The 24987-nt window shown below is 61.9% G+C and overlaps 1 protein-coding gene across 26 annotated transcripts in view; it reads right to left on the minus strand.

Annotated features, from left to right (window-relative positions):
* AFDN (afadin, adherens junction formation factor) overlaps positions 1-24987 on the minus strand; it is a 145433-nt gene that overhangs the window by 42355 nt on the left and 78091 nt on the right. For 15 of the 26 annotated variants that reach the window (XM_051841907.3, XM_089332448.1, XM_089332445.1 and 12 more), the window contains 12 exons: positions 22399-22443; positions 18471-18565; positions 17579-17838; positions 14764-14833; positions 9947-10062; positions 6517-6578; positions 6214-6419; positions 4802-4822; positions 3884-4029; positions 3572-3666; positions 3056-3321; positions 1322-1465 (listed from right to left, as the gene is read on the minus strand). In XM_051841907.3, coding sequence (XP_051697867.3) covers positions 1322-1465; positions 3056-3321; positions 3572-3666; positions 3884-4029; positions 4802-4822; positions 6214-6419; positions 6517-6578; positions 9947-10062; positions 14764-14833; positions 17579-17838; positions 18471-18565; positions 22399-22443 — 1526 coding nt within the window. The remainder of the gene's footprint in view (positions 1-1321; positions 1466-3055; positions 3322-3571; positions 3667-3883; positions 4030-4801; positions 4823-6213; positions 6420-6516; positions 6579-9946; positions 10063-14763; positions 14834-17578; positions 17839-18470; positions 18566-22398; positions 22444-24987) is intronic. The other 11 variants (XM_070074581.2, XM_051841910.3, XM_089332446.1 and 8 more) reach the window with 3 other exon arrangements.

Raw genomic sequence — 24987 nt, forward strand, 5'->3', positions numbered from 1 at the left:
CCACGAACCAGGCGCAGACAGCACGCAGCTTCACTGCAGAGCAACCACTCAGCTGAAGAACACGTTTCCTGCCATCTCCGAAGCAGCCTTCTCCCACACAACCCTCCAGCACCTCCAATAACCACGTTTTGTAGGATGTTTAAACACAGACACGGAATGAAGCGCTGTACTCTTCCCAGCTCGGATGCGTCGTGCCCACAAGTTACTTCTGAATCATGGGCTCTGAGCCATTTTTGTCTAAAAACATTGGACTGAAATGTGACGCTCACAAATCCTAAGCGCACAGTTCAGTAAAAGCCACGCAACCCTCACTGGCCCTGCCCCCCTGCTGAGCAAACAGGCACAGCCCGAGGCCGCCCTGCCCCTCCCACCCACAGCCACACCTGCCCTGCAGGCTCCTGGCCAGGGACAAGGGAAGTTGTCCTTGAGACGGAAGCACAGGGTGCACACTTTTCAATTCTGTGCCAACTCTGCCACAAAACCCACGCCAGACGCTGGGCAAACTAAACACTCCTCACGGGCAGCAGAGTGCAGGCCAGGCTTTGGCTGTTTTCTGTATGTCTTCAGCTGGCATTTAACTCTACACTGGAGGTCTTTCTGTCCATCCACCTGCCTCCCTGTAAGTGGAAATGCCAACAGTGGCACACCTGGGGGACTGGGCTTCTCTCTGGACACTCCTCACAGGACACCAGCACGCCACTCCAGAGGAAGCTGTGGGTTTACAGGCTGCCCTCACTTGGTCTGGGAGGCAGACACTGCAGGTGCACACAGGCCACGTGGCACAGCCACGGGACCCTGTGGCCCACTGGCCCTGAACTCCGCCGCGCCTCCTCTGTTCTGCTGCTTCCAATGCTTTTTCCAGAACCTCACTGCTGGGGCCAGCGTCAGCAGAGCCGGCGTCCCGTATGGGCCCAGCCCCCTGCTGATGCACCGGGGAGAGCAGTGGAGGATGGCCCCAGTGCAAGGGCCCCTGCGCCTCCGTGGGGGACCCAGAAGAGGCTCCTGGCTCCTGGCTTTGGATTGGCCCGGCTCCAGCCAATGCGGCCATCTGGGGAGTGAACCAGCGGACTGAAGAACACTCTGTCTCTTTGCCTCCACATCTCTGTAACTCTGCCTTTCAAATAAATGAACACATCTTTGGGGAAAAAAAAAAAAAAAAGAACCCACTTCCCTGAACTGAATAATCCCTTAGACTTACGTGGCTCCCACTTCTCACCCTGAACAGACGTCACAGTGGTCTCCTAAGTCACTCTCAGATACCCCTTCATCCCATTACCCAGGCAACACGTCCCACCACGTGAGGGCGCGGCGACCCACTCACCGCTGGGATAAAAGGCTCGTCGGGCGCACAGTGGTAGTTCTGCAGCAAGGCGTGCAGCTGCAGGGAGTTCAACTTAAAGCAGGTGCTGTTCACACTGGGCACGTCCTCGGGCGCATACTTATCCATGGTGAGCAAAGTGGTGGCCTGCGGGAGGACACATGACCCAGGCACCACAAAGTCACAACATCTTCGTGCAACATACGTGAGCTTGTAACTTGAAACCGCATGTGTTACGTATTCCTGCTAACCCTGCACATCATTTCAACGGAAAACCTGCCTGGAAGGAATTTCAGATCCCTCTTGAGTTCATGGAACAAGTGTTCCCCCTCACGCAGCGTCCAACCATTCTCTCTGGAAGTGGGAGCGCGCACTGCAGGGTGGAGAGCCCCCCCACAGGAAGCTTCGTGACCAGCCGGCCAGCGTCTGACGCCACACGTCTTTAACGGTGGCGAAAGATCAGGAAAGAAATCACACCCCCAGGGCAGGTGCCGTGCTGCGGTGGGGAGGGAAGTCACTGCTCAGCAGACCCGCACCCCATCCCAGAGCCCCGGGGAGCCCAGGCTGCCCTGCAGCGGAACCCGCTCCCTGCTAACGAGGATGGCAGGCAGCAGACGGCGGCCCCTGAGAGAGACCCAGGTCGAGGTCCTGGCTCCTGGCTTCAGCCTGACCCAGCCTCAACTGCTGCAGGCATCGGGGAGTGAACCAGCAGACGGGGATCCCTCTCCTCCCCTCCCTGTGTGTGTGTGTGTGTGTGTGTGTGTGTACGCGCGCACGGGCGCACTCATTAATCTTTTTAAAAAATTATACGTTATTTTTAAAACTATCCCAGCTTTTAGGGCTGTAAACAACTTTCTCTAATTGGAAATCAACAGATGTTTCGACAGCTAAAAAACTTCCTCTGGGCTGGTGAAAACCTCAGAACGTGACCCGGCATTCTCTATTTTTAGGTCACGAATTCTCTGAACTCTTACTCTCAACATCAGGCCCGGGGAAGGACACTGCTGCGCTGTGGCTCCCGTCTCCTGTGGAAGCCGCACCCTGGAGCCTCACGGCTGATCTTCCCGCACACAGGGCGACGGAAGGGGCCATCCAGACCCAGTCAGCGGACCCAACTCCAGGCACGCGTGCACACGAGCACACAGAGCCACACACACACTGAGCACACATAGTGTACGTGCACACAACACACAGAGCACACACACATAACATGCACTGAGCACACATACAACACAGAACATACACGTGCACACACAACACACACGCACCAACATACGTGCACACAGGCAGCACATGCATGCACACACAGCATACACACAGTGCACAGAACATGTGCGTGCACACTCATCTGCAGCCACCTACAGAGCACACGCACACACAGAGCACGGGGGGGGGGGGAGAGTGTGGGGGGAGGGGAGTGGGAGGGGGAGAGCGCCGATGCATCTTCAGGCTGAGGAGGCCCAGCAGCCGGGGCTGGGGAGGGAGAGGGGAGAGCCCCTCCTTCGCTGGCCTGCAAGGGACACCCCCCCCACCCTGCCCGCCTTCTGCTCCCCACTGCTAGAACAGGGCTCTTGGAAGGCCCGCTCACGTGGCACCGGCGCGTCTGCCCGCACTGGAGACCTCACCGCCCACGGCAAGCGCCCGAGGAGGGAGCGTGTCGTCTCGGCCGCGGCACGGGAACGCCCTCACGCCGCCGCGCCCAAGCACACGACAGCGGGTGGGGCTCGCGGCACGCACCTGCACAATCCTGCTCAGGTGGCAGTCGGCCGCCAGCTCCAGCCCCTGCTTCTCGGCCCAGGCCTCGATGTGCCCCAGCTGCTGGCGGATGATGGCGCCCCAGTAGTGGGAGCACAGCCCGGAGTCGGGGTCAGTGACCAGTCTGTTGAACAGCCACATGTTGATGAAGTGGAAGAGCTGCGAGAAGAGCTGGATGGTGAGCGCAGCGTTGACCCTGCAGCGCCGCAGCAAGGACATGGCGCCCGTGAGCGTGTGCAGCACGTCGTCTGGGGAGACAGGGCAGCAGGCGGCGGCCGCGTCACCCAGCAGGGCACGCGTGCAGGCCATCACCAACACCCCCCTCGGCCACGCAGCCGCCCGCGACACGTCCGACTGCACTCTTTAAAGTGGGACTATTCATGAACAAAGCACACTGAGCTGACAGATCCAGTAAGCAACCGCTCGTCTTCATCAAAATCCCTCCTTCCACCAGGCGACGTCAGCGCCAGTGGAGGGGAGAGGCGGGAGGGCCCTCACCTATGCTGGGCCTCTGCAGGCTGCTCTCCTCGGGGTCGTCCAGGAAGGCCGGCATGTAGTTGTTGAGCTCTGACTGCAGACAGTGGACCAGGTACCTGCAGGTGCGGGGGCAAGGGTGACGCGCTCTGCACTGCCAGACACATCGCTGCATGACATGGGACACAGCCACACGTGACGCAGAGGCCTCGACGTGACAGACACGTCACGCAACATGAGACGTGTCACACCATGTGACAGATGGCTCTCACACTGCCCCCGGAAGCCGACCCCCGGCACAGGCCGTCCCCCCACCCCCACGGACGCGCTGCTTACTTGAAGGCCATCTGCACCAAGTGCGCCAGGACGTCCTGGGCGTCCAGCGTGATGCGGCTGAGGTCCCGGTCCTGCTTCACGAAGTTGAGGAGCTCAGAGGCGTTTGCCATCCAGAAGGCCAGCGCCCCCGCGATGTTCTTCTGCTTCTGCAGACAGAACACACTGCCGTCAGCCGCGCGGGACGGGCCATGCCCCAGCACAAGCAGGAGTGCGCTCGAAAGTGCTCAGGATAGACCAGTACCTCCCCACGCTCACCAAGGAGCTCACCACAGATACCAGATATGTGCCAGGAATCTGCGTGCACACATAGCAACAGGAGGTCAACAACCCCCGTGCTACGTCTCAGGAGTCACGCACATACACAAATGGATGTAATGAGCTGGGACTCGGTGGAGATGGCGATACCGAATGACACCACAGCGGACTGCTGGCCGTGCATTATCTGGTAATCTGTGCGGTACACACGTGACCCCGGGCACCCACAGGCACCGTGATGACTTGCAGACTGCTGGTCGTGCATTACTGGTAATCTGTGCGGTACACACGTGTGACCCCTGGGCACCCAGAGCCACCCAGACACACTTGCAGTCGCGGCTCAGACCCCACGCGACTCAGTCTCAGGTACTGCTCTGTCACAGTCTCTCCCGACCACAGGTGCAGGCCAGGCAACCTCAGATGAGACCCGAAGAATAGGACCCAGGATAAATAACAGAGAGAACAGACGCCTGTCATGTCACATCCGCACGGCAGCGCATGAAGCAGAGATTATGGGATGCCCGAGCGAGCTGCAGTCAGGAGGGTTTAGTGCTGCACGAGTGTTAGGTGCTGCTCGGCCGCTGCCGGAGGGCTGTGGCTGGCACGGAAGCAGCGTGGCAGGCAGCTAAGCCAACACAGCTGGGTCAGCCTGCAGTGTCCTACCTGATCAACCTGGTCTACTTCCTGGAGAAAACAGACGAGGGGAACCAGGCAGAACGAGAGAAAGAGACTTGTAAACAATCATGACAGTTGAAAACATCACAACACCAACACGAAGGCACAACATGGAGGCACGACAGGTACTTCCGCTATCCCCAAATTACGTCTCCATCTTACGGTTCCCAACACAGAACACACACCAGCGTACGCGCTTCACACTGGCACAGTCGCGACGTGGACTTGCGATTACGTGACGGTGCACTAACAACACACGCACGCAGACTGGCCTCGCGCAAAGACCCGCCAGCAAGGGCTTCTCGACCCCTGGGCGACGCCGTGCGCCTGCTGCTCGGAGCCCAGAGCCCATCCCTCCGCGCTCAGCAGTAGGAACGAGAGGGCCCAGCGCAAACGGTCAAACACACACTGAGAAGGCGGCGTTGAGAGCTCACGAAGAACTCACACGCGCTCGTTTCTGGGGTGCGGTCTGATGGCTCACTATCGCGGCTCTTTCCCGCTACCACCAGACGCCTCTGACTGCACACCCGACCCCCGTCTGGAAGACTTAATTTGGGTGATGCTGACTTCACTGACGAGCTCCAGTCACTGAGGGGAAGCCTGCCACAGGCGCCGGACGCCCGGAGCGCCACACCGAGACAGACACGAGCACCCAGACGGGACAGGAGACACACGAAGGCTCTCGAGACGACTGAGGAGCGCGTGTTTGTTTGCAGAACACGTACACACGAGTAACCAGGTGGCGCCCACCGAGGCGAGGCTGCGCGCTCTGCACTGCCTGAGCCGGCATCGTAACCTGACCCAGCTCCTCGCCCGTCACTCACTCCAAGGTGAGAGAGCGCGTTCTCGGAGTTCTGGCCGCTACCAAACGATTCTGAGGGAATGAAAGACGTCCGGGTTCCTCCGAGATGAGATCCCGCTGGCGTCGAACCGTGAGACTTGGAGCCACACGGCGGGAGGCGGACACGCGCCTCGGCAGAAGCTCAGCCTACGCAGGCTCGGTGCAGTGTTCCCCCAGCAGTGCCCTGGCTGGACACGCTCCTCACGGGTGAGGAAGGACACTCGTCACCGCCGTATAAACACGACTAAAAACCCGGCTTCGACCCCGAGCGCCACAGCGGGCTCAGGAGAAGTGACGGCCAGGCCTGGCGGCAGGGGCGGCGCCTGACCGCGCGTGGAAACCTTCCAGAAGCTTCCAGTGGGGGTGGACTGCACTCCACGCCAGGGAACTGTCACCAGGTGGACTCCGTTCTCACTCTGCAACTCCATCTCAGAAAACGAGTTCAGAACAATTCCTCAGGAATTCCTAACTACGCATTTCTCCTGTACCACTCAGGGAAGTTTTACAATGAGAGGCAATAAAGAGACACGGCTGAGCCGGCCTCTCAGCCCCAACTCACCTGGATGACTCCTTCCATCATGCTCACCATCTTGTTGACGATGGCAATGACTTTGTGGGTGCGCTCGGCGGGGCTGGCGTCAGGTCTGTACTGGCTGGACAGTACGTACCGGCAGGCCATGTACAGCACGTACGTAGGCGACAGCTTGAAGTGGACTGTAGAACTATTGGTATAATTTATAATGGCAGACAAGAATGAATCTTCAGCTATGGAAAGATTTCAAGAAAGAAAAAGGACAAAGCACCGTGAAAATCCGAGGGAGAACAAGCGGGCGGGAGGCACTGCGGGGTCTCCACTACTCACAGCTCTCCCTGAACTCAATGCTCGCAGGCAGCAGCAGGTCCAGCCCCGGAGCCTCCTGAGGTCTAGAGGAAGAAAGCGGACATCAGGGGACCACAGTGCGCGGGCAGCCCGGGCAGCTCTGCACCACTGCAACGGAACGCAGCACGAGGCCCGGCCTTCGCCTGCGACCTGCTGACAGGTGTGATCCTACCACAACCCTCACGGCTAGCTCCCCGGGCAAGTTCCCCACCACGGCAGCAGATGGAACACACGATTCTGGATTATTAATGAACACCCTGCCTAGCCCTGAGATCAGACTCCGCGCACCTGCGCTCACCGGGGCTCGGGTCGCAGTGAAACCACACCACTGAGAGGCACAGGAAAGCTACACCGCGTGCAGCTGGACAGTGATCCTCCCGAGAGCACCCACTCTGCTCTCTACCTCGGCCGCTCGGTCCTGCGCCTGTCAGCACTCCCAGGGACAGGTGCCTTAAGACACTCTCTCCTTCATGTTTCGTAGGTCCTTTCCAACACTAACACTCGGCGCGACACTGTTCCAACAGGAACTGTCAGGAACAGGAAGACCGGCCCTCAGCACGGCGTGCGTACCGTTCATGCATCTGGGGTTTAGGATCAGAGAGTTCAAGGGGAGGGCACATCTCAACCAGCGAGCTACACCCACTGTGGGCCACGGTGCACACTGCTTAGTGGGAGTCCTCTCCAATCACAGCACACGTGCACGGACGTGACACCAGACACAAGGCAACATGGGACCCCGTGCTGTGCTTCACAGGGAATTTTCAGAAGGCGCTTCCAAGCAGACAGACTTCCCAGAGCGTGCAAGGCAATTACAAGTCCAGTTTAGATCTTAGCAGAGTCATGTTTTCTCCAGACAAGACTCAGGTTAAACAGCCTTCCGGCATGCGATTAGGACTTCAAGCCATTTAATTATTATTCTAAGTCAGTTCACCACGAGCTGTATTTTGTGTCTATTTATGAAACACCAAACAGACAAAAGGTTAGCCTCCTTAAGATTTCAGTTCTGGCGTAGCGGGTAGAGCCACCGCCTGCAGCGCCGGCATCCCATATGGCACTGGTTAGAGTCCCGGCTGCTCCACTTCTGATCCAGCTCCCTGCTGTGGCCTGGGAAAGCAGTAGAAGATGGCCCAAGTCCGTGGGCCCCTGCACCCACGTGGGAGACCTGGAAGAAGCTCTGGCCGTTGCAGCCATCTGGGGAGTGAACCAGCAGATGGAAGACCTCTCTCTGACTCTGCCTCTAACTCGACCTTTCAAATAAATAAATAAATCTTAAAAAAAAAATCTCCATCTTTGGAGCAGGCATTTGGTGCTGTGGTTTAAGGTGCAGTTCGGGACACCTGCCTCCCATCTATCCTAGTGCCTGCATGCAAGTCCCGGCTCAACTTCTGGGGGAGGCAGGTCACGATGCAAGTCTGCGGGTCCTTGTCCTTCAAGTGAGACCTGCGAGCAGTCCAGGGCCCCGGCTTTGGCCGGGTCAGTCCAGCCCCAGCTGTTGCAGGCACCTGGGGAGTAAGCCAGTGGATGAAAGAGCTCGCTCTCCCCCTCTTCTGAATACTGAACTGAAAATTAAATCATGAAGATTACAAGAAACACACACTGGAGTGAGATCTGTCAGGCTAAACGTTAACGACCTCAGACCGAGGCCGACATTCACCGGCTGAACACACACACCCCCGCCGTCATCCAAGCATAGGATTCCAAGCTGACCATCTCGTCTATGATTTAACAATTTGGATTTGATTCAGCAACTGAGGAGAACAAAGATACTCTTTAAGATTTATTTACTTGAGAGACAGAGTTACAGACAGACATCTACTGGTTCACTCCCCAGATGGCTGGAGCTGCGCCGATCCAAAGCCAGGAGCTTCCTCCAGGTCTCCCACGTGGGTGCCGGGCCCAAGGACTTGGGCCACCTTCTGCTGCTTTCCCAGGTGCACCAGCAGGGAGTTGGACTGCAAGTGGAGCAGCCTCGAACCGGTGCCCACATGGGATGCTGGCGCTGCATGCCGGGGCTTTAACCCGCCATGCCACAGCCCTGGCCCCAAAGATACTCTTTTCAACAAGATATTTAAATGCTCAATTATTTTAGCCTGTTTCTCTGGCACTGCCATATTGAGCCGTCTTAAACTGAAGGCAGGCCGTTGATTTTAGTTTGCTATCCCACAAAACGAACCTGTACAAAATGTTCCTACTGTTGGCTCCATCATCTTAAATTTGGCAAAAACGAGGAGCTTACATCTTTACTGGAAAAACAAAATCTCTCAGCGGCAATCAAAGTCACTTCTGTCCTCCCAAGATGCTGTCCTTGGCTAGAGTCAGTGTTCGTGGGGTTCATTTCTCCTGTGAACCCTGCAGGGCTTATCCCAGCACCCGCACGTGGAGACAGAGCCCGAGGCGGGTGGGAGGCCGCGGCCGCCTGTCGCGAAGGCAGTCTACAGCTCACGAACGCCTCGCCGGGCCTGTGCGGAACAAGCACCCCTGGGAAACCCAATTACACCACGTGCAAAAGCCTCCTCCTGACACCCAGGCAGCCACCACGCGGCCGCCCAGGCGCTCTGGCCACGCACTAGACTCCACAGTCCTCACAGCAGCGACCTGTCACCCTGGGGTGCCCCACCAAAAACAAGCACAGGCGCACGAACACAGAACCGACAGTCCAGCCAGCAAAAGTCCGTCAGCAGAGCGTGCACACACCAGCACTCAGCGGAGGTCAGACCCGGGAGCTCCCAGGACCGCTGTGGGACACAGCGCCCTCTGCTGGGCGTCAGCGACTAAGGCCTGCCTCTCCCGGCTCCAGGAGTTCTCCCTCCAGCTCCAGCTCCACACGTCCCCCCCCACCCCGCCCCCTGCCCCCGACCTGGTTCTCCCTCCAGTTCCACACGTTCCCCCCCTACCCGGCTCTCCCTCCAGCTCCACACGTCCCACACGCCCCCCCCCCCGTTCTCCCTCCAGCTCCACACGCCCCCCCCCGTTCTCCCTCCAGCTCCACACGTCCCCCCACTCTCCCTCCAGCTCCACACGCCCCCCCGCCCGGCTCTCCCTCCAGCTCCACACGTCCCACCCCCCCCCCGTTCTCCCTCCAGCTCCACACGCCCCCCCGCTCTCCCTCCAGCTCCACTCGTTTTGCCCCCCCGCCCGGCTCTCCCTCCAGCTCCACACGCCCCCCCCCCCCGCGTTCTCCCTCCAGCTCCACACGCCCCCCCATTCTCCCTCCAGCTCCACACGCCCCCTGTCCTCTCTCCAGCTCCACACGTCCCCCCCCTGCTCTCCCTCCAGCTCCACACGCCCCCCCCCCGCGTTCTCCCTCCAGCTCCACACGTCCCCCCCGCTCTCCCTCCACACGCCCCCCCCCGTTCTCCCTCCAGCTCCACACGCCCCCCGCTCTCCCCCCACGCTGAGAGAGGCCTCCTACCTGCCTTCGTGCCTGCGCTGATCCTGCTGCTCCGGCCGCATCATGGGTCTCACCAGGCCTCGCTCCACCGTGCCGGAAGCAGAGGGGGCTCTGTCGCCGTCCAGTCTGCCCGTGCTCTGCGACAGGAGGGTAGAGGCTCAGCACACACGCCGAGCGCAGCGCCGCGGGGGGGGGGGGGGGGGCGGATCTGATGTACAGACCAGACGCTGGGCCGCCGCGGCTGCCAGGTGTGCCCACAGCACGCAGCACGGAGGGAACAAAACCCCAGCCGCTCTGGTTTCAGAGAGCCAGGGGCTGGCCTTGTGACCAGGCCCGCGGAGCGGCACCCAGGACTTCTCAGAGCACGACGGCACCAGCGGCTTCGTCCCCACACTGCTTTACACACAAGGTGCGCGCAGGAAACGCGCGGTGGAAGACGCGGGCCCTGTTTCTGCTTCAAGAACGCACTTAAAAGCTCTGCTCAGCACAGCTCAGCACCTAACGAGCGCAGGGCAGAAACTGCTTCATTCCTGCTCTTACTCAACACGGGAAAACCCACTTCTAGTAACGGAACAGCGCACTTCAGCCCTGTGAAAGGACACGTCCTGACCACCCGCCCGACATCCGGCAGAGTGAGTTACTGACCGCGGGAAGGCCTCAGGACAGACCCAGAGCCTCTCCCACGTGACGTGATGTGACGTGACGTGCGGCAGCAGGACTGTCCCCAGCTATTCACCTGCCGGCCGTGGAGACTGCGCACGGGCAAGGAAACAGGCAGTCTCATCTGCACACAGAGCCAAACGCGGCGCCGTGTGCCTCCCCGTTCTCCTGCCTTCCCGGGACGGGACTGCCGGCCGGCCTGGGGTCACACTGCTCACGTGTACAGGGACAGGACTGCCGGCTGGCCCGGCGCCTCACTGCTCACGTGTACAGGGACGGGACTGCCGGCCGGCCTGGGGTCACACTGCTCACGCGTACAGGGACGGGACTGCCGGCCGGCCCGGCGCCACACTGCTCGCGCGTACAGGGACTGGACTGCTGGCCGGCCCGGCGCCTCACTGCTCGCGCATGCAGGGACAGGACTGCCGGGCGGCCCGGCGCCACACTGCTCGCGCGTACAGGGACAGGACTGCCGGCCGGCCCGGCGCCACACTGCTCACGTGTACAGGGACGGGACTGCTGGCCGGCCCGGGGTCACACTGCTCGCGCGTGCAGGGACGGGACTGCCGGCCGGCCTGGGGTCACACTGCTCACGTGTACAGGGACAGGACTGCCGGCCGGCCCGGCGCCTCACTGCTCACGTGTACAGGGACGGGACTGCCGGCCGGCCTGGGGTCACACTGCTCGCACGTACAGGGACGGGACTGCCGGCCGGCCCGGCGCCTCACTGCTCACGTGTACAGGGATGGGACTGCCGGCCGGCCCGGGGTCACACTGCTCACGCGTACCCTGCACTCGCTGTGAACATCCCACACTGCAGTGCCGACTGTGATACCCTGCTGTCCACTCGTCACAGTCCCTCAAACCACCGCTTGTCCACAGTGTGTAAAGTGCTCGTCAGCACAGGAGTGCAAGACAATTATACTGCAAACACACGCAGCACAGACACACAGACACCACAGAACTGCCAGTCACGGTCTGGCTGGCAGCACTGTTCAGACTACAAGGTTGCTACAAACGAGCAGACAGCCACGACCACGGCAGCAGGCGGAGGAAGCAGGACAGGAGGGTGAGCTGAGAGCTTCCCACCCACAGAGCTGCCAACGCGCCACTGCCCGCAGAGCCCACGGACACGGGCAAGCGTCCCTGGGGCCGACAGTGACCGCGGGGCTTCCCACTGCCCCTCAGTGCTCTCGAGGACCAACACATCCAGCTGGCTCCGCAAGTCCTCACGCATTCCCTGACTGCCAAGATGGCCGCCGTGACGCTCTGGCTGGCCCTTCCCGAAGTGCTAGGAGCAGCGGGGACCCAGGAAGCAGCACACACGGCACAGCCCATCAGCAAACAGGACAAGTGTTAGGCGGGACACAGCCGCAGGTGGGATGCTGCCACACTGCCTGGGGCCCTCACGGCAGTGGCCTTCAGCTGAGGCCTGAGACGAGAAGGGCCCAGGCCTGTGACGCCGAGGGCAAGGGCAGACAGCAGTGCAGGACAGGCGTCTGGCCGAGCCCTGGGCAGCAGGGGCAGTCTGGGTGGGGGGAGACCTCTGTGTGAGACAGGACCAGGGGGGAGACCTCTATGAGACAGGACAGGGGGGAGACCTCTGTGTGAGACAGGATGGGGGTGGGGGAGACCTCTGTGTGAGACAGGACGGGGGTGGGGGAGACCTCTGTGTGAGACAGGACGGGGGTGGGGGGAGACCTCTGTGTGAGACAGGACGGGGGTGGGGAGAGACCTCTGTGTGAGACAGGACCAGGGGGTAGGGGGAGACCTCTGTGTGAGACAGGATGGGGGTGGGGGAGACCTCTGTGTGAGACAGGACAGGGGGCAGACCTCTGTGTGAGACAGGACGGGGGTGGGGGGAGACCTCTGTGAGAGACAGGACCAGGGGGTAGGGGGAGACCTCTGTGTGAGACAGGACGGGGGTGGGGGAGACCTCTGTGTGAGACAGGACCAGGGGGTGGGGGGAGACCTCTGTGTGAGACAGGACGGGGGTGGGGGGAGACCTCTGTGCGAGACAGGGTGGGGGGAGACCTCTGTGAGACAGGGCGGGGGTGGGGGAGACCTCTGTGAGACAGGGCGGGGGTGGGGGAGACCTCTGTGAGACAGGGCGGGGGTGGGGGGAGACCTCTGTGAGACAGGGCGGGGGTGGGGGGAGACCTCTGTGTGAGACAGGACGGGGGTGGGGGGAGACCTCTGTGTGAGACAGGACAGGGGGGAGACCTCTGTGTGAGACAGGACGGGGGTGGGGGGAGACCTCTGTGTGAGACAGGACCGGGGGATAGGGGGAGACCTCTGTGTGAGACAGGACGGGGGTGGGGGGAGACCTCTGTGTGAGACAGGACGGGGGTGGGGGAGACCTCTGTGAGACAGGGTGGGGGTGGGGGGAGACCTCTGTGTGAGACAGGGTGGGGGGAGACCTCTGTGTGAGACAGCACGGGGGTGGGGGGAGACCTCTATGAGACAGGGTGGGGGGAGACCTCTGTGTGAGACAGGACGGGGGTGGGGGAGACCTCTGTGAGACAGGGCGGAGGGGAGAGACCTCTGTGAGACAGGGGAGGGAAGACCTCTGTGAGACAGGGCGGGGGTGGGGGAGACCTCTGGGACGCAGGGCGGCAGGCGCACTGCTGTTGAGGCCTGGGCCCTGACACGTAGTCCCCACAGTGGGGCTGCAGCCAGGAACTCCGTGTGCCAAGTGACAAGGTGACATTTTTCAAGCCGCTGCGAACGCGAACGGGAAAAGGAGGCGGATGGGCGAGCAGCACAGGAGACACTGGCGTGGGGGCGGGCGGGGGACCGCTCCAAGGCGGCGGGAGCCCTGCAGCCCGCAGCCTCGTGAGTACCAACTCAGTCCCAGTGTGGGCTGCGAGGCACTGGGCCCAACCCAAGCGCACCAGCGCCCGGCCAGGCCGCAGAAACCTGGAAGCTCAGGTGTCGCACGCAGCGCCCAGGGTGAGTCCCGCCGCCTGGGTGTGGCACGAGGGCCCCCAGGAGGCCCTGGACAACACACGTGACCACTGGGCAACAGCAGCACGCAGAGCGCCCCAGAGAGCTCACCGCACTGGCCACCGCGAGCAAGTCGGCTACTGCTCCGGCCCCTGGTTTGGGTGGCTCGTCTTCCAGAAACAGCACCCCAGAATGATCAAAGAAATGAACCGAGGAAAGGGGAGCTGGGGGTGGGGCTGAGCGCCCCGGGCAGGGGTCACGGCATCTCCCACAGAGGTGGAGCTGGGGACGGTGCGTGGGAGCACTACAGACGAGGACTGGCCGCCGCGGCCCGCAGCCCTCTGTCCCCCCAGGAGCAGCCCTCTGTGCCCCCAGGAGCAGCCCTCTGTGCCCCCAGGAGCAGCCCTCTGTCCCCCCAGGCGGCCCACAGCCCTCTGTCCCCCAGGCGGCCCGCAGCCCTCTGTTCCCCAGGAGCAGCCCACAGCCCTCTGTCCCCCCAGGCGGCCCACAGCCCTCTGTCCCCCAGGCGGCCCGCAGCCCTCTGTTCCCCAGGAGCAGCCCACAGCCCTCTGTCCCCCCAGGCGGCCCGCAGCCCTCTGTTCCCCAGGAGCAGCCCTCTGTCCCCCCAGGAGCAGCCCTCTGTGCCCCCAGGCGGCCCACAGCCCTCTGTCCCCCCAGGTGGCCCGCAGCCCTCTGTCCCCCCAGGCGGCCCACAGCCCTCTGTCCCCCCAGGCGGCCCACAGCCCTCTGTCCCCCCAGGAGCAGCCCTCTGTGCCCCCAGGCGGCCCACGGCCCTCTGTCCCCCCAGGAGCAGCCCACAGCCCTCTGTCCCCCCAGGAGCAGCCCACAGCCCTCTGTCCCCCCAGGAGCTGCCCACAGCCCTCTGTCCCCCAGGAGCAGCCCACAGCCCTCTGTGCCCCCAGGCGGCCCACAGCCCTCTGTCCCCCCAGGAGCTGCCCACAGCCCTCTGTGCCCCCAGGCGGCCCACAGCCCTCTGTCCCCCCAGGAGCAGCCCTCTGTCCCCCCAGAAACAGCCCTCTGTCCCCCCAGGCGGCCCGCAGCCCTCTGTCCCCCCAGGCAGCCCACAGCCCTCTGTCCCCCAGGAGCAGCCCACAGCCCTCTGTCCCCCCAGGCGGCCCACAGCCCTCTGTCCCCCAGGAGCAGCCCACAGCCCTCTGTCCCCCCAGGCGGCCCGCAGCCCCTGTCCCCGCAGGCGCAGCCCCGTCACCCACCTTGCTTGTTGGTAACGCCGCTCCACTGTGCACGTCGCCCCCTAAATCAAAAGTTGTCTCCTGAACCATGCTGGTGGGACCAGAAAAGAAAGAGTTAACAACGTTCAAATGACCTGGCAAAAACAACACTTAACTACATATTCAAATGTTCAAAGATCTTTTTAAAAATGCTTTATTTGCAGCACATGAAATTACAGATTAAAAAGGGGGGTGGCAGTGGCGTGGGGACTGGCATCGCCCATGGTGGCAGCATCCCACGTGGGGCTGGCTAGAGCCCTGGCTGCTCCACTTGCGATCCAGCTTCCTGCTGCTGACCGGGAAGAGCGGTGGAGGACGGCTTGAGAGCTCAGGCCCCTGCCGCCCACGCCAGAGACCTGGAAGAAGCTCCTGGCGGTGGTCTGGCCAAGCCCTGGCCATGGTGGCCATCTGGGGACCGAACCAGCAGACGAAGATCTCTCGTGATCCCCATCTCGCTCGCTCACTCTCTCCCCCGCTTTCTCTCTGCAATTCTGACTGTCAAACACTGGCACAGAGCTAACACCTTCAGGATCACTACTCAATAACCAGAAGTCGCGTGGACCTAATGACACAGCAGGCATCCCCTGACGTCAGCCTGCGTAGGCCTCCAGCGGCACAGGATGCGGTGGGCGGCCCTCCCTGTGCACAGCACCGAGGCCAGGCTGCCACCACAGCGCCGTGAGGAGCTGCCCCTGACAGCCCCGCTGGGGGTCTTGTTAGAGCAGAGGGATCACGGCGTAGGCTACACATTTAAAAATCAGGAATTTCTGATGTTGTTAGTGACTCAATCAACAGTTCTTCGCGTGTAGACGGATTTTTTTTTTTTTAGAAAAAGACTTTATTTATTTATTTGAAAGGCAGACTTACAGAGAGGCAGAGAGAGAGAGAGAGAGAGAGAGAGAGAGAGAGGTCTTCCATCCACTGGTTCACTCCCCAGAGTGAACCGCAATGGCTGGAGCCAATCCGAAGCCAGGAGCCAGGAGCTTCCCCAGGTCTCCCACGTGGGTGCAGGGGCCCAAGGACCTGGGCCATCCTCTACTGCTTTCCCAGGCCACAGCAGAGGGCTGGATCAGAAGTGGAGCAGCTGGGACTCGAACGGGTGCCCACATGGGATGCCAGCACTGCAGGCAGCGGCTTTACCTGCTGTGCCACAGTGCCAGCCCTAGGAGATTTTTAAAATACCTCAAAAATACCAAAACTTCTAACCGCATCATTATAAAAAACTCAGAATACAAATAAAACCTCACTTTGAAGAATAATGAGCTGAGCAAGGCCCCAGGGCACCAGGAAGCCACTGACAGAGAACCCTGCTACCTCAGCTCTGAGAAACTGCAACCAGGCCACACCGCGGCGTAGCGGGCTAAGCTGCCGCCCATGTGCCGGCGTCCCATATGGGCACCAGTTTCATTTCCTGGGCTCCACTTCCCATCCAGCTCCCTGCTAATGTGCCTGAGAAAGCAGCAACAAATGGCCCAAGTGCTTGGCCCCTGCACCCGTGTGGGAGACCGAGAAGAAGCTCCTGGCTCCTGGCTTTGGCCTGGCCCAGCCCCGGCCACTGCAGCCATGTGGGGAGGGAACCAGCGGATGGAAGATCTCTCTGGTTCTCTAACTTGGCCTTTAAAGTAAATAAGTAAAATTCTTAAAAAGGAAAATCGTCTTAGGATACAAAATACTCCCCTTTGAACGGTGACTATTTTGCTATTTTTTTCTTAAGATGTATTTATTTATTTGAAACAGAGACGGCGTGGGGGACGACACCCCCAAGGACACCCAAACACAGACACCACAAGACAGAACGCGGCACGGTCACCAACAAGCGGCACTGCGGGGACCTGCCTCACGCCATGAATCTCTCGGGCAAAGCCCCAGGGAGCCCAGCGCAGGTGCAAGGGCGTGGGCAGCCGTCGCCCAGGAAGGCGAGCGCCTGTGCGCTCAGAGCCGGCACACAGCAGGCTGCCCCAGGCTCAGGACGGAAGCCGGGCCGGGGCCACCCTGCAGTGGATGACACCAGAGGAAGACGGGGAGTCTCCCGGGAAGCACACTGCAAAGGCACCTGCTGGTCGCTGGCAAGTGACAGGTGTGCAGAGGCTGACACAGAACTCAGAGCCCAGCACCGTGGTGAGTGTCCCTCTGCCTAAGTGACTACGACGTGACAGCCCACGCAGCTTCAGCCCTCAACAGTCAACCTGGCCCAGGGTGAGCCAGCACGGTGGCAAGGCGACAGAGGGAGGCGCACCCGTGCTGCTGTTGGCGAAAGCTCACACCTCAGCGCACTTGGGGCCGCACGAGGGAGGACCACCACAGCCGTCACTCCAGGACCCACGTCCCACCTACCTGAAAACAGGTCATGGCAGCGAAGCAGCATGCTGGTTTTGAAAATCATCATTACCGAAAGGGACAGCCTATTTTCTACTCCAAAAAGGTTTTACTAGACAGTAAAAAGGACTTGTTTTCCAAACAAGCCCACGCTGCAAGGCCTCAGAGAAGCACCAGGTGGCGCCAAATACCCCGACCTCCTAAACAATCTTAATTATGCTTCAGTATTAAAATGACATGAAAAGCAAAAGTAACAAAAACCTTCAATAAAATGACTTAAGAGATCTCAGCCCCATGATTTCACAGAACATGCCTGTAAGCATTGTTAGGACGGTAACACTGTTATTGTAGCCTGGTGCATTCGCTAAGAAAAATGTTACACTTAAAACAGACATGCTGCAGAAGTTGAAAACACAAAGCGAAAGCCTGCAGACGTGGCCCAGCTGCAGCACCCTCAGCCCACGCCGCCAGCAGCGCTTACCCTGGCTTGTGCCTCGCGCCCTTCATCAGGCCTCCCTCCGCGGGCCTCTTGGCCAGCACGTGGTCCTGGCTGGGGTCCACAAACTTGAACACATGCGACGCCCCGAACTGCAGTTTCATGCCACTCTGCAGCATGGTGGTCTCGGAAATGCGCTGGCCGTCCACGTACGTCTCCGCGTCCATGCTCCGCGGCGTCACGGTGACCACGCCGTCCATGTTGGTGAGGTCACAGTGATGCGGCTGAATGCCTGGGCCAAGCAACTGCAACAGGAAGAAGCCAAAGCAAAACCAAAACCCGCCGTGAGGTGTGCGGAGTTGGAACCAAACGTACACAGCTCACGCCTGGCGATGGTGAATAACAGCTCGATCCCTGGTGTTTTTACTGCAGTTGCTCCCCAAAACTGTGACAGCTACACACAGCCAAAACACTGCCAACACAGTGGCTCACTGTCAGTATCCAGACTTCACCGGAGGACAGCTAACGCACTGAGAAGCGGACGCTTCTCCCAGCTGACGGACGGTCCGTAGGGATCATTACGGCCGCAGTGACCAGCAACCTGTGTTGAGGGTCAAGGAACGGCAGAGCGGACAGGACCTGAATCCGCCCGTCCACAGCTGAGGACGCCCCGAGGACATGTCCACCGCCTGCCGGCTCGCGGACTACGTGAGCGCCTGCCCCAGCACGCGCAGAGCCACCGCAAGGCCCTCAGCTCTGCGACAGCCCCGACCCTGCGGAAGGGAGGAAGGGGGCTGTCTCAGGGAAAGCAGCAGCCCAGGTTTCTGGAGGTGGACGGGGGAACTCGCTCTGCTCTTCTCCCACCAAAGCAGGCGGGCGACTCACACCCCACCCCATCGCAAACGCTGCGGTCCGGCAGCGACGGCGGGAGGCGCACCTGGATGGAGTTGTCCTCGAACTTGTCCGTCCCGACCTCGGTCACGCTCAGCTGCAGGCGATAGAGCTTCGGCTTGTCTCTGGAGTCGGAGCCGTCTGCAAGCAGAGAGCGCGCGCGCCATTGGCGAGGCCGAAGGCTCGGCCACGGCACTCACAGCCAGCACCCAGGAAGCGACTACGCCCCTCCCGTCTGGGGACTTCTGCTCAAGAACTCGCCAAGGGTGTCACACAACTCAGTGAGCCGGACACAGAAAATTCAAATGAAAAGTCAGCACAGAAACGTCTACTTAACCCAAAATGCACACGACCATGGATCCCAACGCGTCCTAACTACACGGGAAGAAGCTGTCTCTACCATGTATCCGGGTTTCTGTGAGTAATTCCAGGGAAATTTTATTAACAAAGTGACCATCAGAGATGATCAGGCCTACGACACAGAGCACAGTGCAGGCTGACCAGGGGTGGGCGGGGGGGGAGGTGTATTTTTAATTCATTTACTTAAGGAGCAGAGAGCGAGCGAGAGGGCGAGCGAGAGCGCTCCCATCTGCTGGTTGACTCCCCAAACGCTGCCAACAGCCAGAGCCAAAGCAGGAACGCAATCCGGCTGTGCCATTTGAGTGGCAGGAAACCAATTACTTGAGCCGTCACGCAGCTGCCTTGCAGGGTTGGCACTGGCAGGAAGCTGGGGTCAGAATCCAGAGCCAGGATCTGAACACAGGCTCTCCCGTGAGGGCAGGCTCGGCCCCCTTGGCTGGGAGATGAAACACCCACTCCAGGCGCAGGCTCCTGAGTCCCCCGCGGGTGGCGCTGCAGATGAGCCCAGAGGGCAGACTTGTTCACATCTAGATGAACTGTCGGAGCTTTGACCAGGGAGCGCCTCACCCCCTCCAGGACCGCCTACCACACGCGTGCCTTTCCACCACGCACGCCTCCGTGGACCCTATCCACTCCATCCCACGGATGCTGGATGATGTCCACTGAGACCCACCCCCATCTCAGAGCTGCTGACCCAGGAAAATGCACCTCAAAGGACGCCTGGTGCCGCAACTGCAGAGCCAGGCTTCCAGCTGAAGTCCACCCAGCGAAGGGTCCCGCCCCGCCCCCTTCACGCCTGCCTGGAAACGGCCAGAAACACTTTACCCTGCGCTTGGATTCCGTCACCACAGTCAGGAGGGCAGCTGTGCGGGCTCAGAACGTCACATAGTAGAGGGATGAGCGTGTACACAGCACGTGAACACAGTCACCATGTACAGCCATGTGGACAGGCACCACGTGCACACAGCCATGAGAACTGACAAGCACCACGTGTACACAGCCACGTGAGCTCTGACAGGCACCACGTGTACACAGCCACAGGAACTGACAGGCACCACGTGCACACAGCCACGTGAGCTCTGACAGGCACCACGTGCACACAGCCACAGGAACTGACAGGCACCACGTGCACACAGCCACAGGAACTGACAGGCACCACGTGCACACAGCCATGAGAACTGACAAGCACCACGTGCACACAGCCACAGGAACTGACAGGCACCACGTGCACACAGCCACAGGAACTGACAGGCATCACGAGTACACAGCCACGTGAGCTCTGACAGGCACCACGTGCACACAGCCACGTGAGCTGACAGGCACCACATGTACACAGCCACAGGAACTGACAGGCACCACGTGTACACAGCCACGAGAACTGACAGGCACCACGTGTACACAGCCACGTGAGCTGACAGGCACCACGTGTACACAGCCACGAGAACTGACAGGCACCACGTGTACACAGCCACGAGAACTGACAGGCACCACGTGCACACAGCCACATGAGCTGACAGGCACCACGTGCACACAGCCACAGGAACTGACAGGCACCACGAGTACACAGCCACAGGAACTGACAGGCACCACGTGTACACAGCCACGTGAGCTGACAGGCACCACGTGCACACAGCCACAGGAACTGATAGGCACCACGTGTACACAGCCGCGTGACCTCTGACAGGTATGAATGAGCACACAGCCGCGTGACCTCTGACAGGCACCACGTGTACACAGCCGCGTGACCTCTGACAGGTGTGAGTGAGCACACGGCCACGTGACCTGACAGGCACCAGGTGTACACAGCCGCGTGACCTCACAGACAATGGAGACCCTGGATTCACGAGCTCCGTGGGAGCGGATATGAGCCTCGGAGCACACAACGTGAACTCTAATGACGAAGCTTCCCGCCTCGTGACATGCGGGTGACACAGGTCGAAGGCGCGGGGGGAGGTTCCTGTGCACACTGCTCCGCCCTGTGCCGGGCCGCCTCCTCCAGTCCAGCCCTCAGAGGTCCGCTTCTCCCGGCCACGCAGGCCCCTCCCAGACCCGCTCAGCCCAACCCCTTGCCCTGTCGGCACCTCGGACGGCCGAGCAAATACCTGGGCAGCACACGTGTCCCTCTGCTGGCGGCCACAGCCCCGCTGCCCCGCCGCACTAGCCCTGACCGCACGGCCGCTTCCTCTTGGCCTGTCTCCCTCACCTCCAAGCCCCTCGGTGGCAAGCCTTTACGTACACCTCCCTGGGGCCTGTGTCGTGCGAGGCCGGCATCCCACTTGGGTGCCAGTTCTCATTCCAGCTGCTCCACTTCCCACCCAGGAAGGAAGTGGAAGACGCCCCTGCACCCATGTGGGAGACCCAGATGGAGCTCCTGGCTTCGGCCTGGCCCAGCCCCAGCTGTGAAGGCCATTGTCTGGGGGGTGAACCAGCAGATGGAAGATCTCTCTCTCTCTCTAACTCTGAAAAATTAATAATCCCTCCACTCTGGCACTCAGCACTAGCGTGTGGTCTGCAGTATGCAACTAGCAGACACGCTGCGTTAACAGCAAATAATTACACCGGGCAATGCCACAGTCACGACAGCCACACCAACCATTATAAACCAAGGAGAACCAGTCACGGTGCCGCGAGAACAGTCACTTCAACGCACAGGTAAGAACGCAAGAATGTGAGCGACATGTCAGTCTGGAGGGGAAGTGAAGCTGGCATTACTACCCTGAACTTGGAGTGCGTCTGCAAGGTCTCCTGGGAGCTGACAGGTGAGACCACACCGCACCCAGAGACCTAGCAACAGGCGGACTAGAACCACGCTGCTTCCCAACGCCTCCCGGCTCTGCGGCAGCAACAGAGCCGGGGGAAGCCTTCCCGGGCTCTGAGGAACCTGGCTCAGTGGTGCTGACTGAGCTGAGGCAGGGGAGGGGGAGCCAGTGTCGCCTCCCTGTGACAGCCCACCCGCCTCTCCTCACTAAACACACAACATCTCACAGAAGCAACACCCAGACAACTGCCACCCGCAACAAAGCCCCGTGTTTCCCCCCGTCCTCAACAGGTGTTCTACAAATACTTGGCTTCTGCCCCAAATGCCTGAGATCTCCCCACCGCAGGCGCAGCCGTCCGTGCGCCCAGCAGAGCCCGGCAGACACAGGTTGGGACCCCCGTCCCGCTGGGGCCGCAGTTTTCCCCCTGGACGAATCAGACCTAGGGTACTCCAGGTAAACCGGAAGACACCGTGGGTCGCCCCATGCACACGCACCACCTGCTTCCTGGGCAGCGCGTGCCTGGCTGCGGCCGGGAGCGGGCGACCCCGCGGAGTGACGCGGGCCCTCTAAGCAGTCTCCAGTGGGGGGGCACTCGGGATGCTCATCACACACTCCAAACACGAAGGGCGAGCAGGCCGCTGTGAGCAGGCCCGCGCACGTCCCCAGCGGACAGCAGCTCCACACCTGCGTCTGCTCTGCCCCAGTCTTTCCCAGCGAACCGGGGAACGCACAGGCAGAGCCGGCTTCTGTGTGCAGAGCTCGCCTTGGGCACGGCCATCGCGTGTCCACAACGAACCCACTCCCCGCAGTCACAGCCTGAGGGGTGCGGCGCGTGAGCAGTGGGGTCCGCATTACCTTCGCCAGTGTGATGGCTGTAGCAGGCAAAGTGACTCCTCCTCCCTGGGGTGAGACACACGCCAGGGCGCAGGTGAAGGCGGCGCCGGCAGCACAGAGAACACGCAGAACACACGGGAGAGGAGAGGGGAGAGACGCAGAGGGTGAGCTTCCGTGAGGCGTGTTTCGAAGGAAGAAAAGGTACATTCTACCCTTCAGCTCCTCAGAGCCGAGAGAGAACGCTACAGCGGCGCTCCAGAGCCAGGCAGGCTGCTGAGACAGGACAACAGGTGTCACCAAGCAACGCGACAGCACCAGCAGGCTGTGGGCCACACCAGGCCTCCACCCACCGGGCTGGCTGCTCCTGTTCACAACACATCCAACTCCACAGCAAAGAACAAACACGGAGCGTCTTCACCTCCCACTTCTCCAGGAGACAGCGCGCACGCGGCGTCGGCGTCTCCAGGAGACAGCGCGCACGCGGCGTCGGCATCTCCAGGAGAGAGCGCACACGCAGCGTCGGCGTCTCCAGGAGAGAGCGCACACGCAGCGTCGGCGTCTCCAGGAGAGAGCGCACACGCAGCGTCGGCGTCTCCAGGAGACAGCGCGCACGTGGCGTCGGCGTCTCCAGGAGACAGCGCGCACGTGGCGTCGGCGTCTCCAGGAGACAGCGCGCACACGGCGACGGCCTCTCCAGGAGACAGCGCGCACGCGGCGACGGCCTCTCCAGGAGACAGCGCGCACGCGGCGTGAGCATCTCCAGGAGAGAGCGCGCACGCGGCGTCGGCGTCTCCAGGAGAGAGCGCGCACGCGGCGTCGGCGTCTCCAGGAGAGAGCGCGCACGCGGCGTCGGCGTCTCCAGGAGAGAGCGCGCACGCGGCGGCGGCGTCTCCAGGAGACAGCGCGCACGCGGCGTCGGCGTCTCCAGGAGACAGCGCGCACGCGGCGTCAGCGTCTCCAGGAGACAGCGCGCACGCGGCGTCAGCGTCTCCAGGAGACAGCGCGCACGCGGCGTGAGCGTCTCCAGGAGACAGCGCGCACGCGGCGTGAGCATCTCCAGGAGAGAGCGCGCACGCGGCGTCGGCGTCTCCAGGAGAGAGCGCGCACGCGGCGTGAGCATCTCCAGGAGAGAGCGCGCACGCGGCGTCGGCGTCTCCAGGAGAGAGCGCGCACGCGGCGTCGGCGTCTCCAGGAGAGAGCGCGCACGCGGCGTCGGCGTCTCCAGGAGAGAGCGCGCACGCGGCGTCGGCGTCTCCAGGAGAGAGCGCGCACGCGGCGTCGGCGTCTCCAGGAGAGAGCGCGCACGCGGCGTCGGCGTCTCCAGGAGAGAGCGCGCACGCGGCGTCGGCGTCTCCAGGAGAGAGCGCGCACGCGGCGTCGGCGTCTCCAGGAGAGAGCGCGCACGCGGCGTCGGCGTCTCCAGGAGAGAGCGCGCACGCGGCGTCGGCGTCTCCAGGAGAGAGCGCGCACGCGGCGTCGGCGTCTCCAGGAGAGAGCGCGCACGCGGCGTCGGCGTCTCCAGGAGACAGCGCGCACGCGGCGTCGACGTCTCCAGGAGACAGCGCGCACGCGGCGTCGGCGTCTCCAGGAGACAGCGCGCACGCGGCGTCGGCGTCTCCAGGAGACAGCGCGCACGCGGCGTGAGCATCTCCAGGAGACAGCGCGCACGCGGCGTGAGCATCTCCAGGAGAGAGCGCGCACGCGGCGTCGGCGTCTCCAGGAGAGAGCGCGCACGCGGCGTGAGCATCTCCAGGAGAGAGCGCGCACGCGGCGTCGGCGTCTCCAGGAGAGAGCGCGCACGCGGCGTCGGCGTCTCCAGGAGAGAGCGCGCACGCGGCGTCGGCGTCTCCAGGAGAGAGCGCGCACGCGGCGTCGGCGTCTCCAGGAGAGAGCGCGCACGCGGCGTCGGCGTCTCCAGGAGAGAGCGCGCACGCGGCGTCGGCGTCTCCAGGAGAGAGCGCGCACGCGGCGTCGACGTCTCCAGGAGACAGCGCGCACGCGGCGTCGGCGTCTCCAGGAGACAGCGCGCACGCGGCGTCGACGTCTCCAGGAGACAGCGCGCACGCGGCGTCGACACCTCCAGGAGAGAGCGCGCACGCGGCGTCGGCGTCTCCAGGAGACAGCGCGCACGCGGCGTCGACACCTCCAGGAGACAGCATGCACACGGCATAGGCACCTCAGGGGCCGCCTGGCCTCCGCGTGGGGCCTCGACATGGCAGACGCATGCTTGGTGACACATGCAGTGGAGACACGGGACTCACCCACTCATGACCAACCCCGGGGTGAACACACACTGGGAACAGATCGAGCGCATGCAGCATACTGTGAGCGGTTAACAGACTGAAAACCTGGAGACGTCACGGCCTGGAGAAAGCACACGCCGCAGTGCGGGCGAGACCCGGGCCAAGCGGTCAGGCGTGCCCCTGAGCTCTCTGCACACTAACGGGGAGGCTCCCAGGGGCCCACAGATTTGCCGCCATCTCCTGGCACGTGGGCTACCCGCAGGAGGGGCAGTTCCTTCACCTGCTCTGACTAAGGCAGCGCCGGCAGCAGTGTGGCAGGAAAGACGGGGGCGCCAGCACTGCCGAAGGCTGCCACAGAGCTCCTGCT

This window comes from Oryctolagus cuniculus, chromosome 5, assembly GCF_051225735.1.
Source record: "Oryctolagus cuniculus isolate XC-2025 breed Fujian yellow rabbit chromosome 5, ASM5122573v1, whole genome shotgun sequence".
Taxonomy (NCBI): domain Eukaryota; kingdom Metazoa; phylum Chordata; class Mammalia; order Lagomorpha; family Leporidae; genus Oryctolagus; species Oryctolagus cuniculus.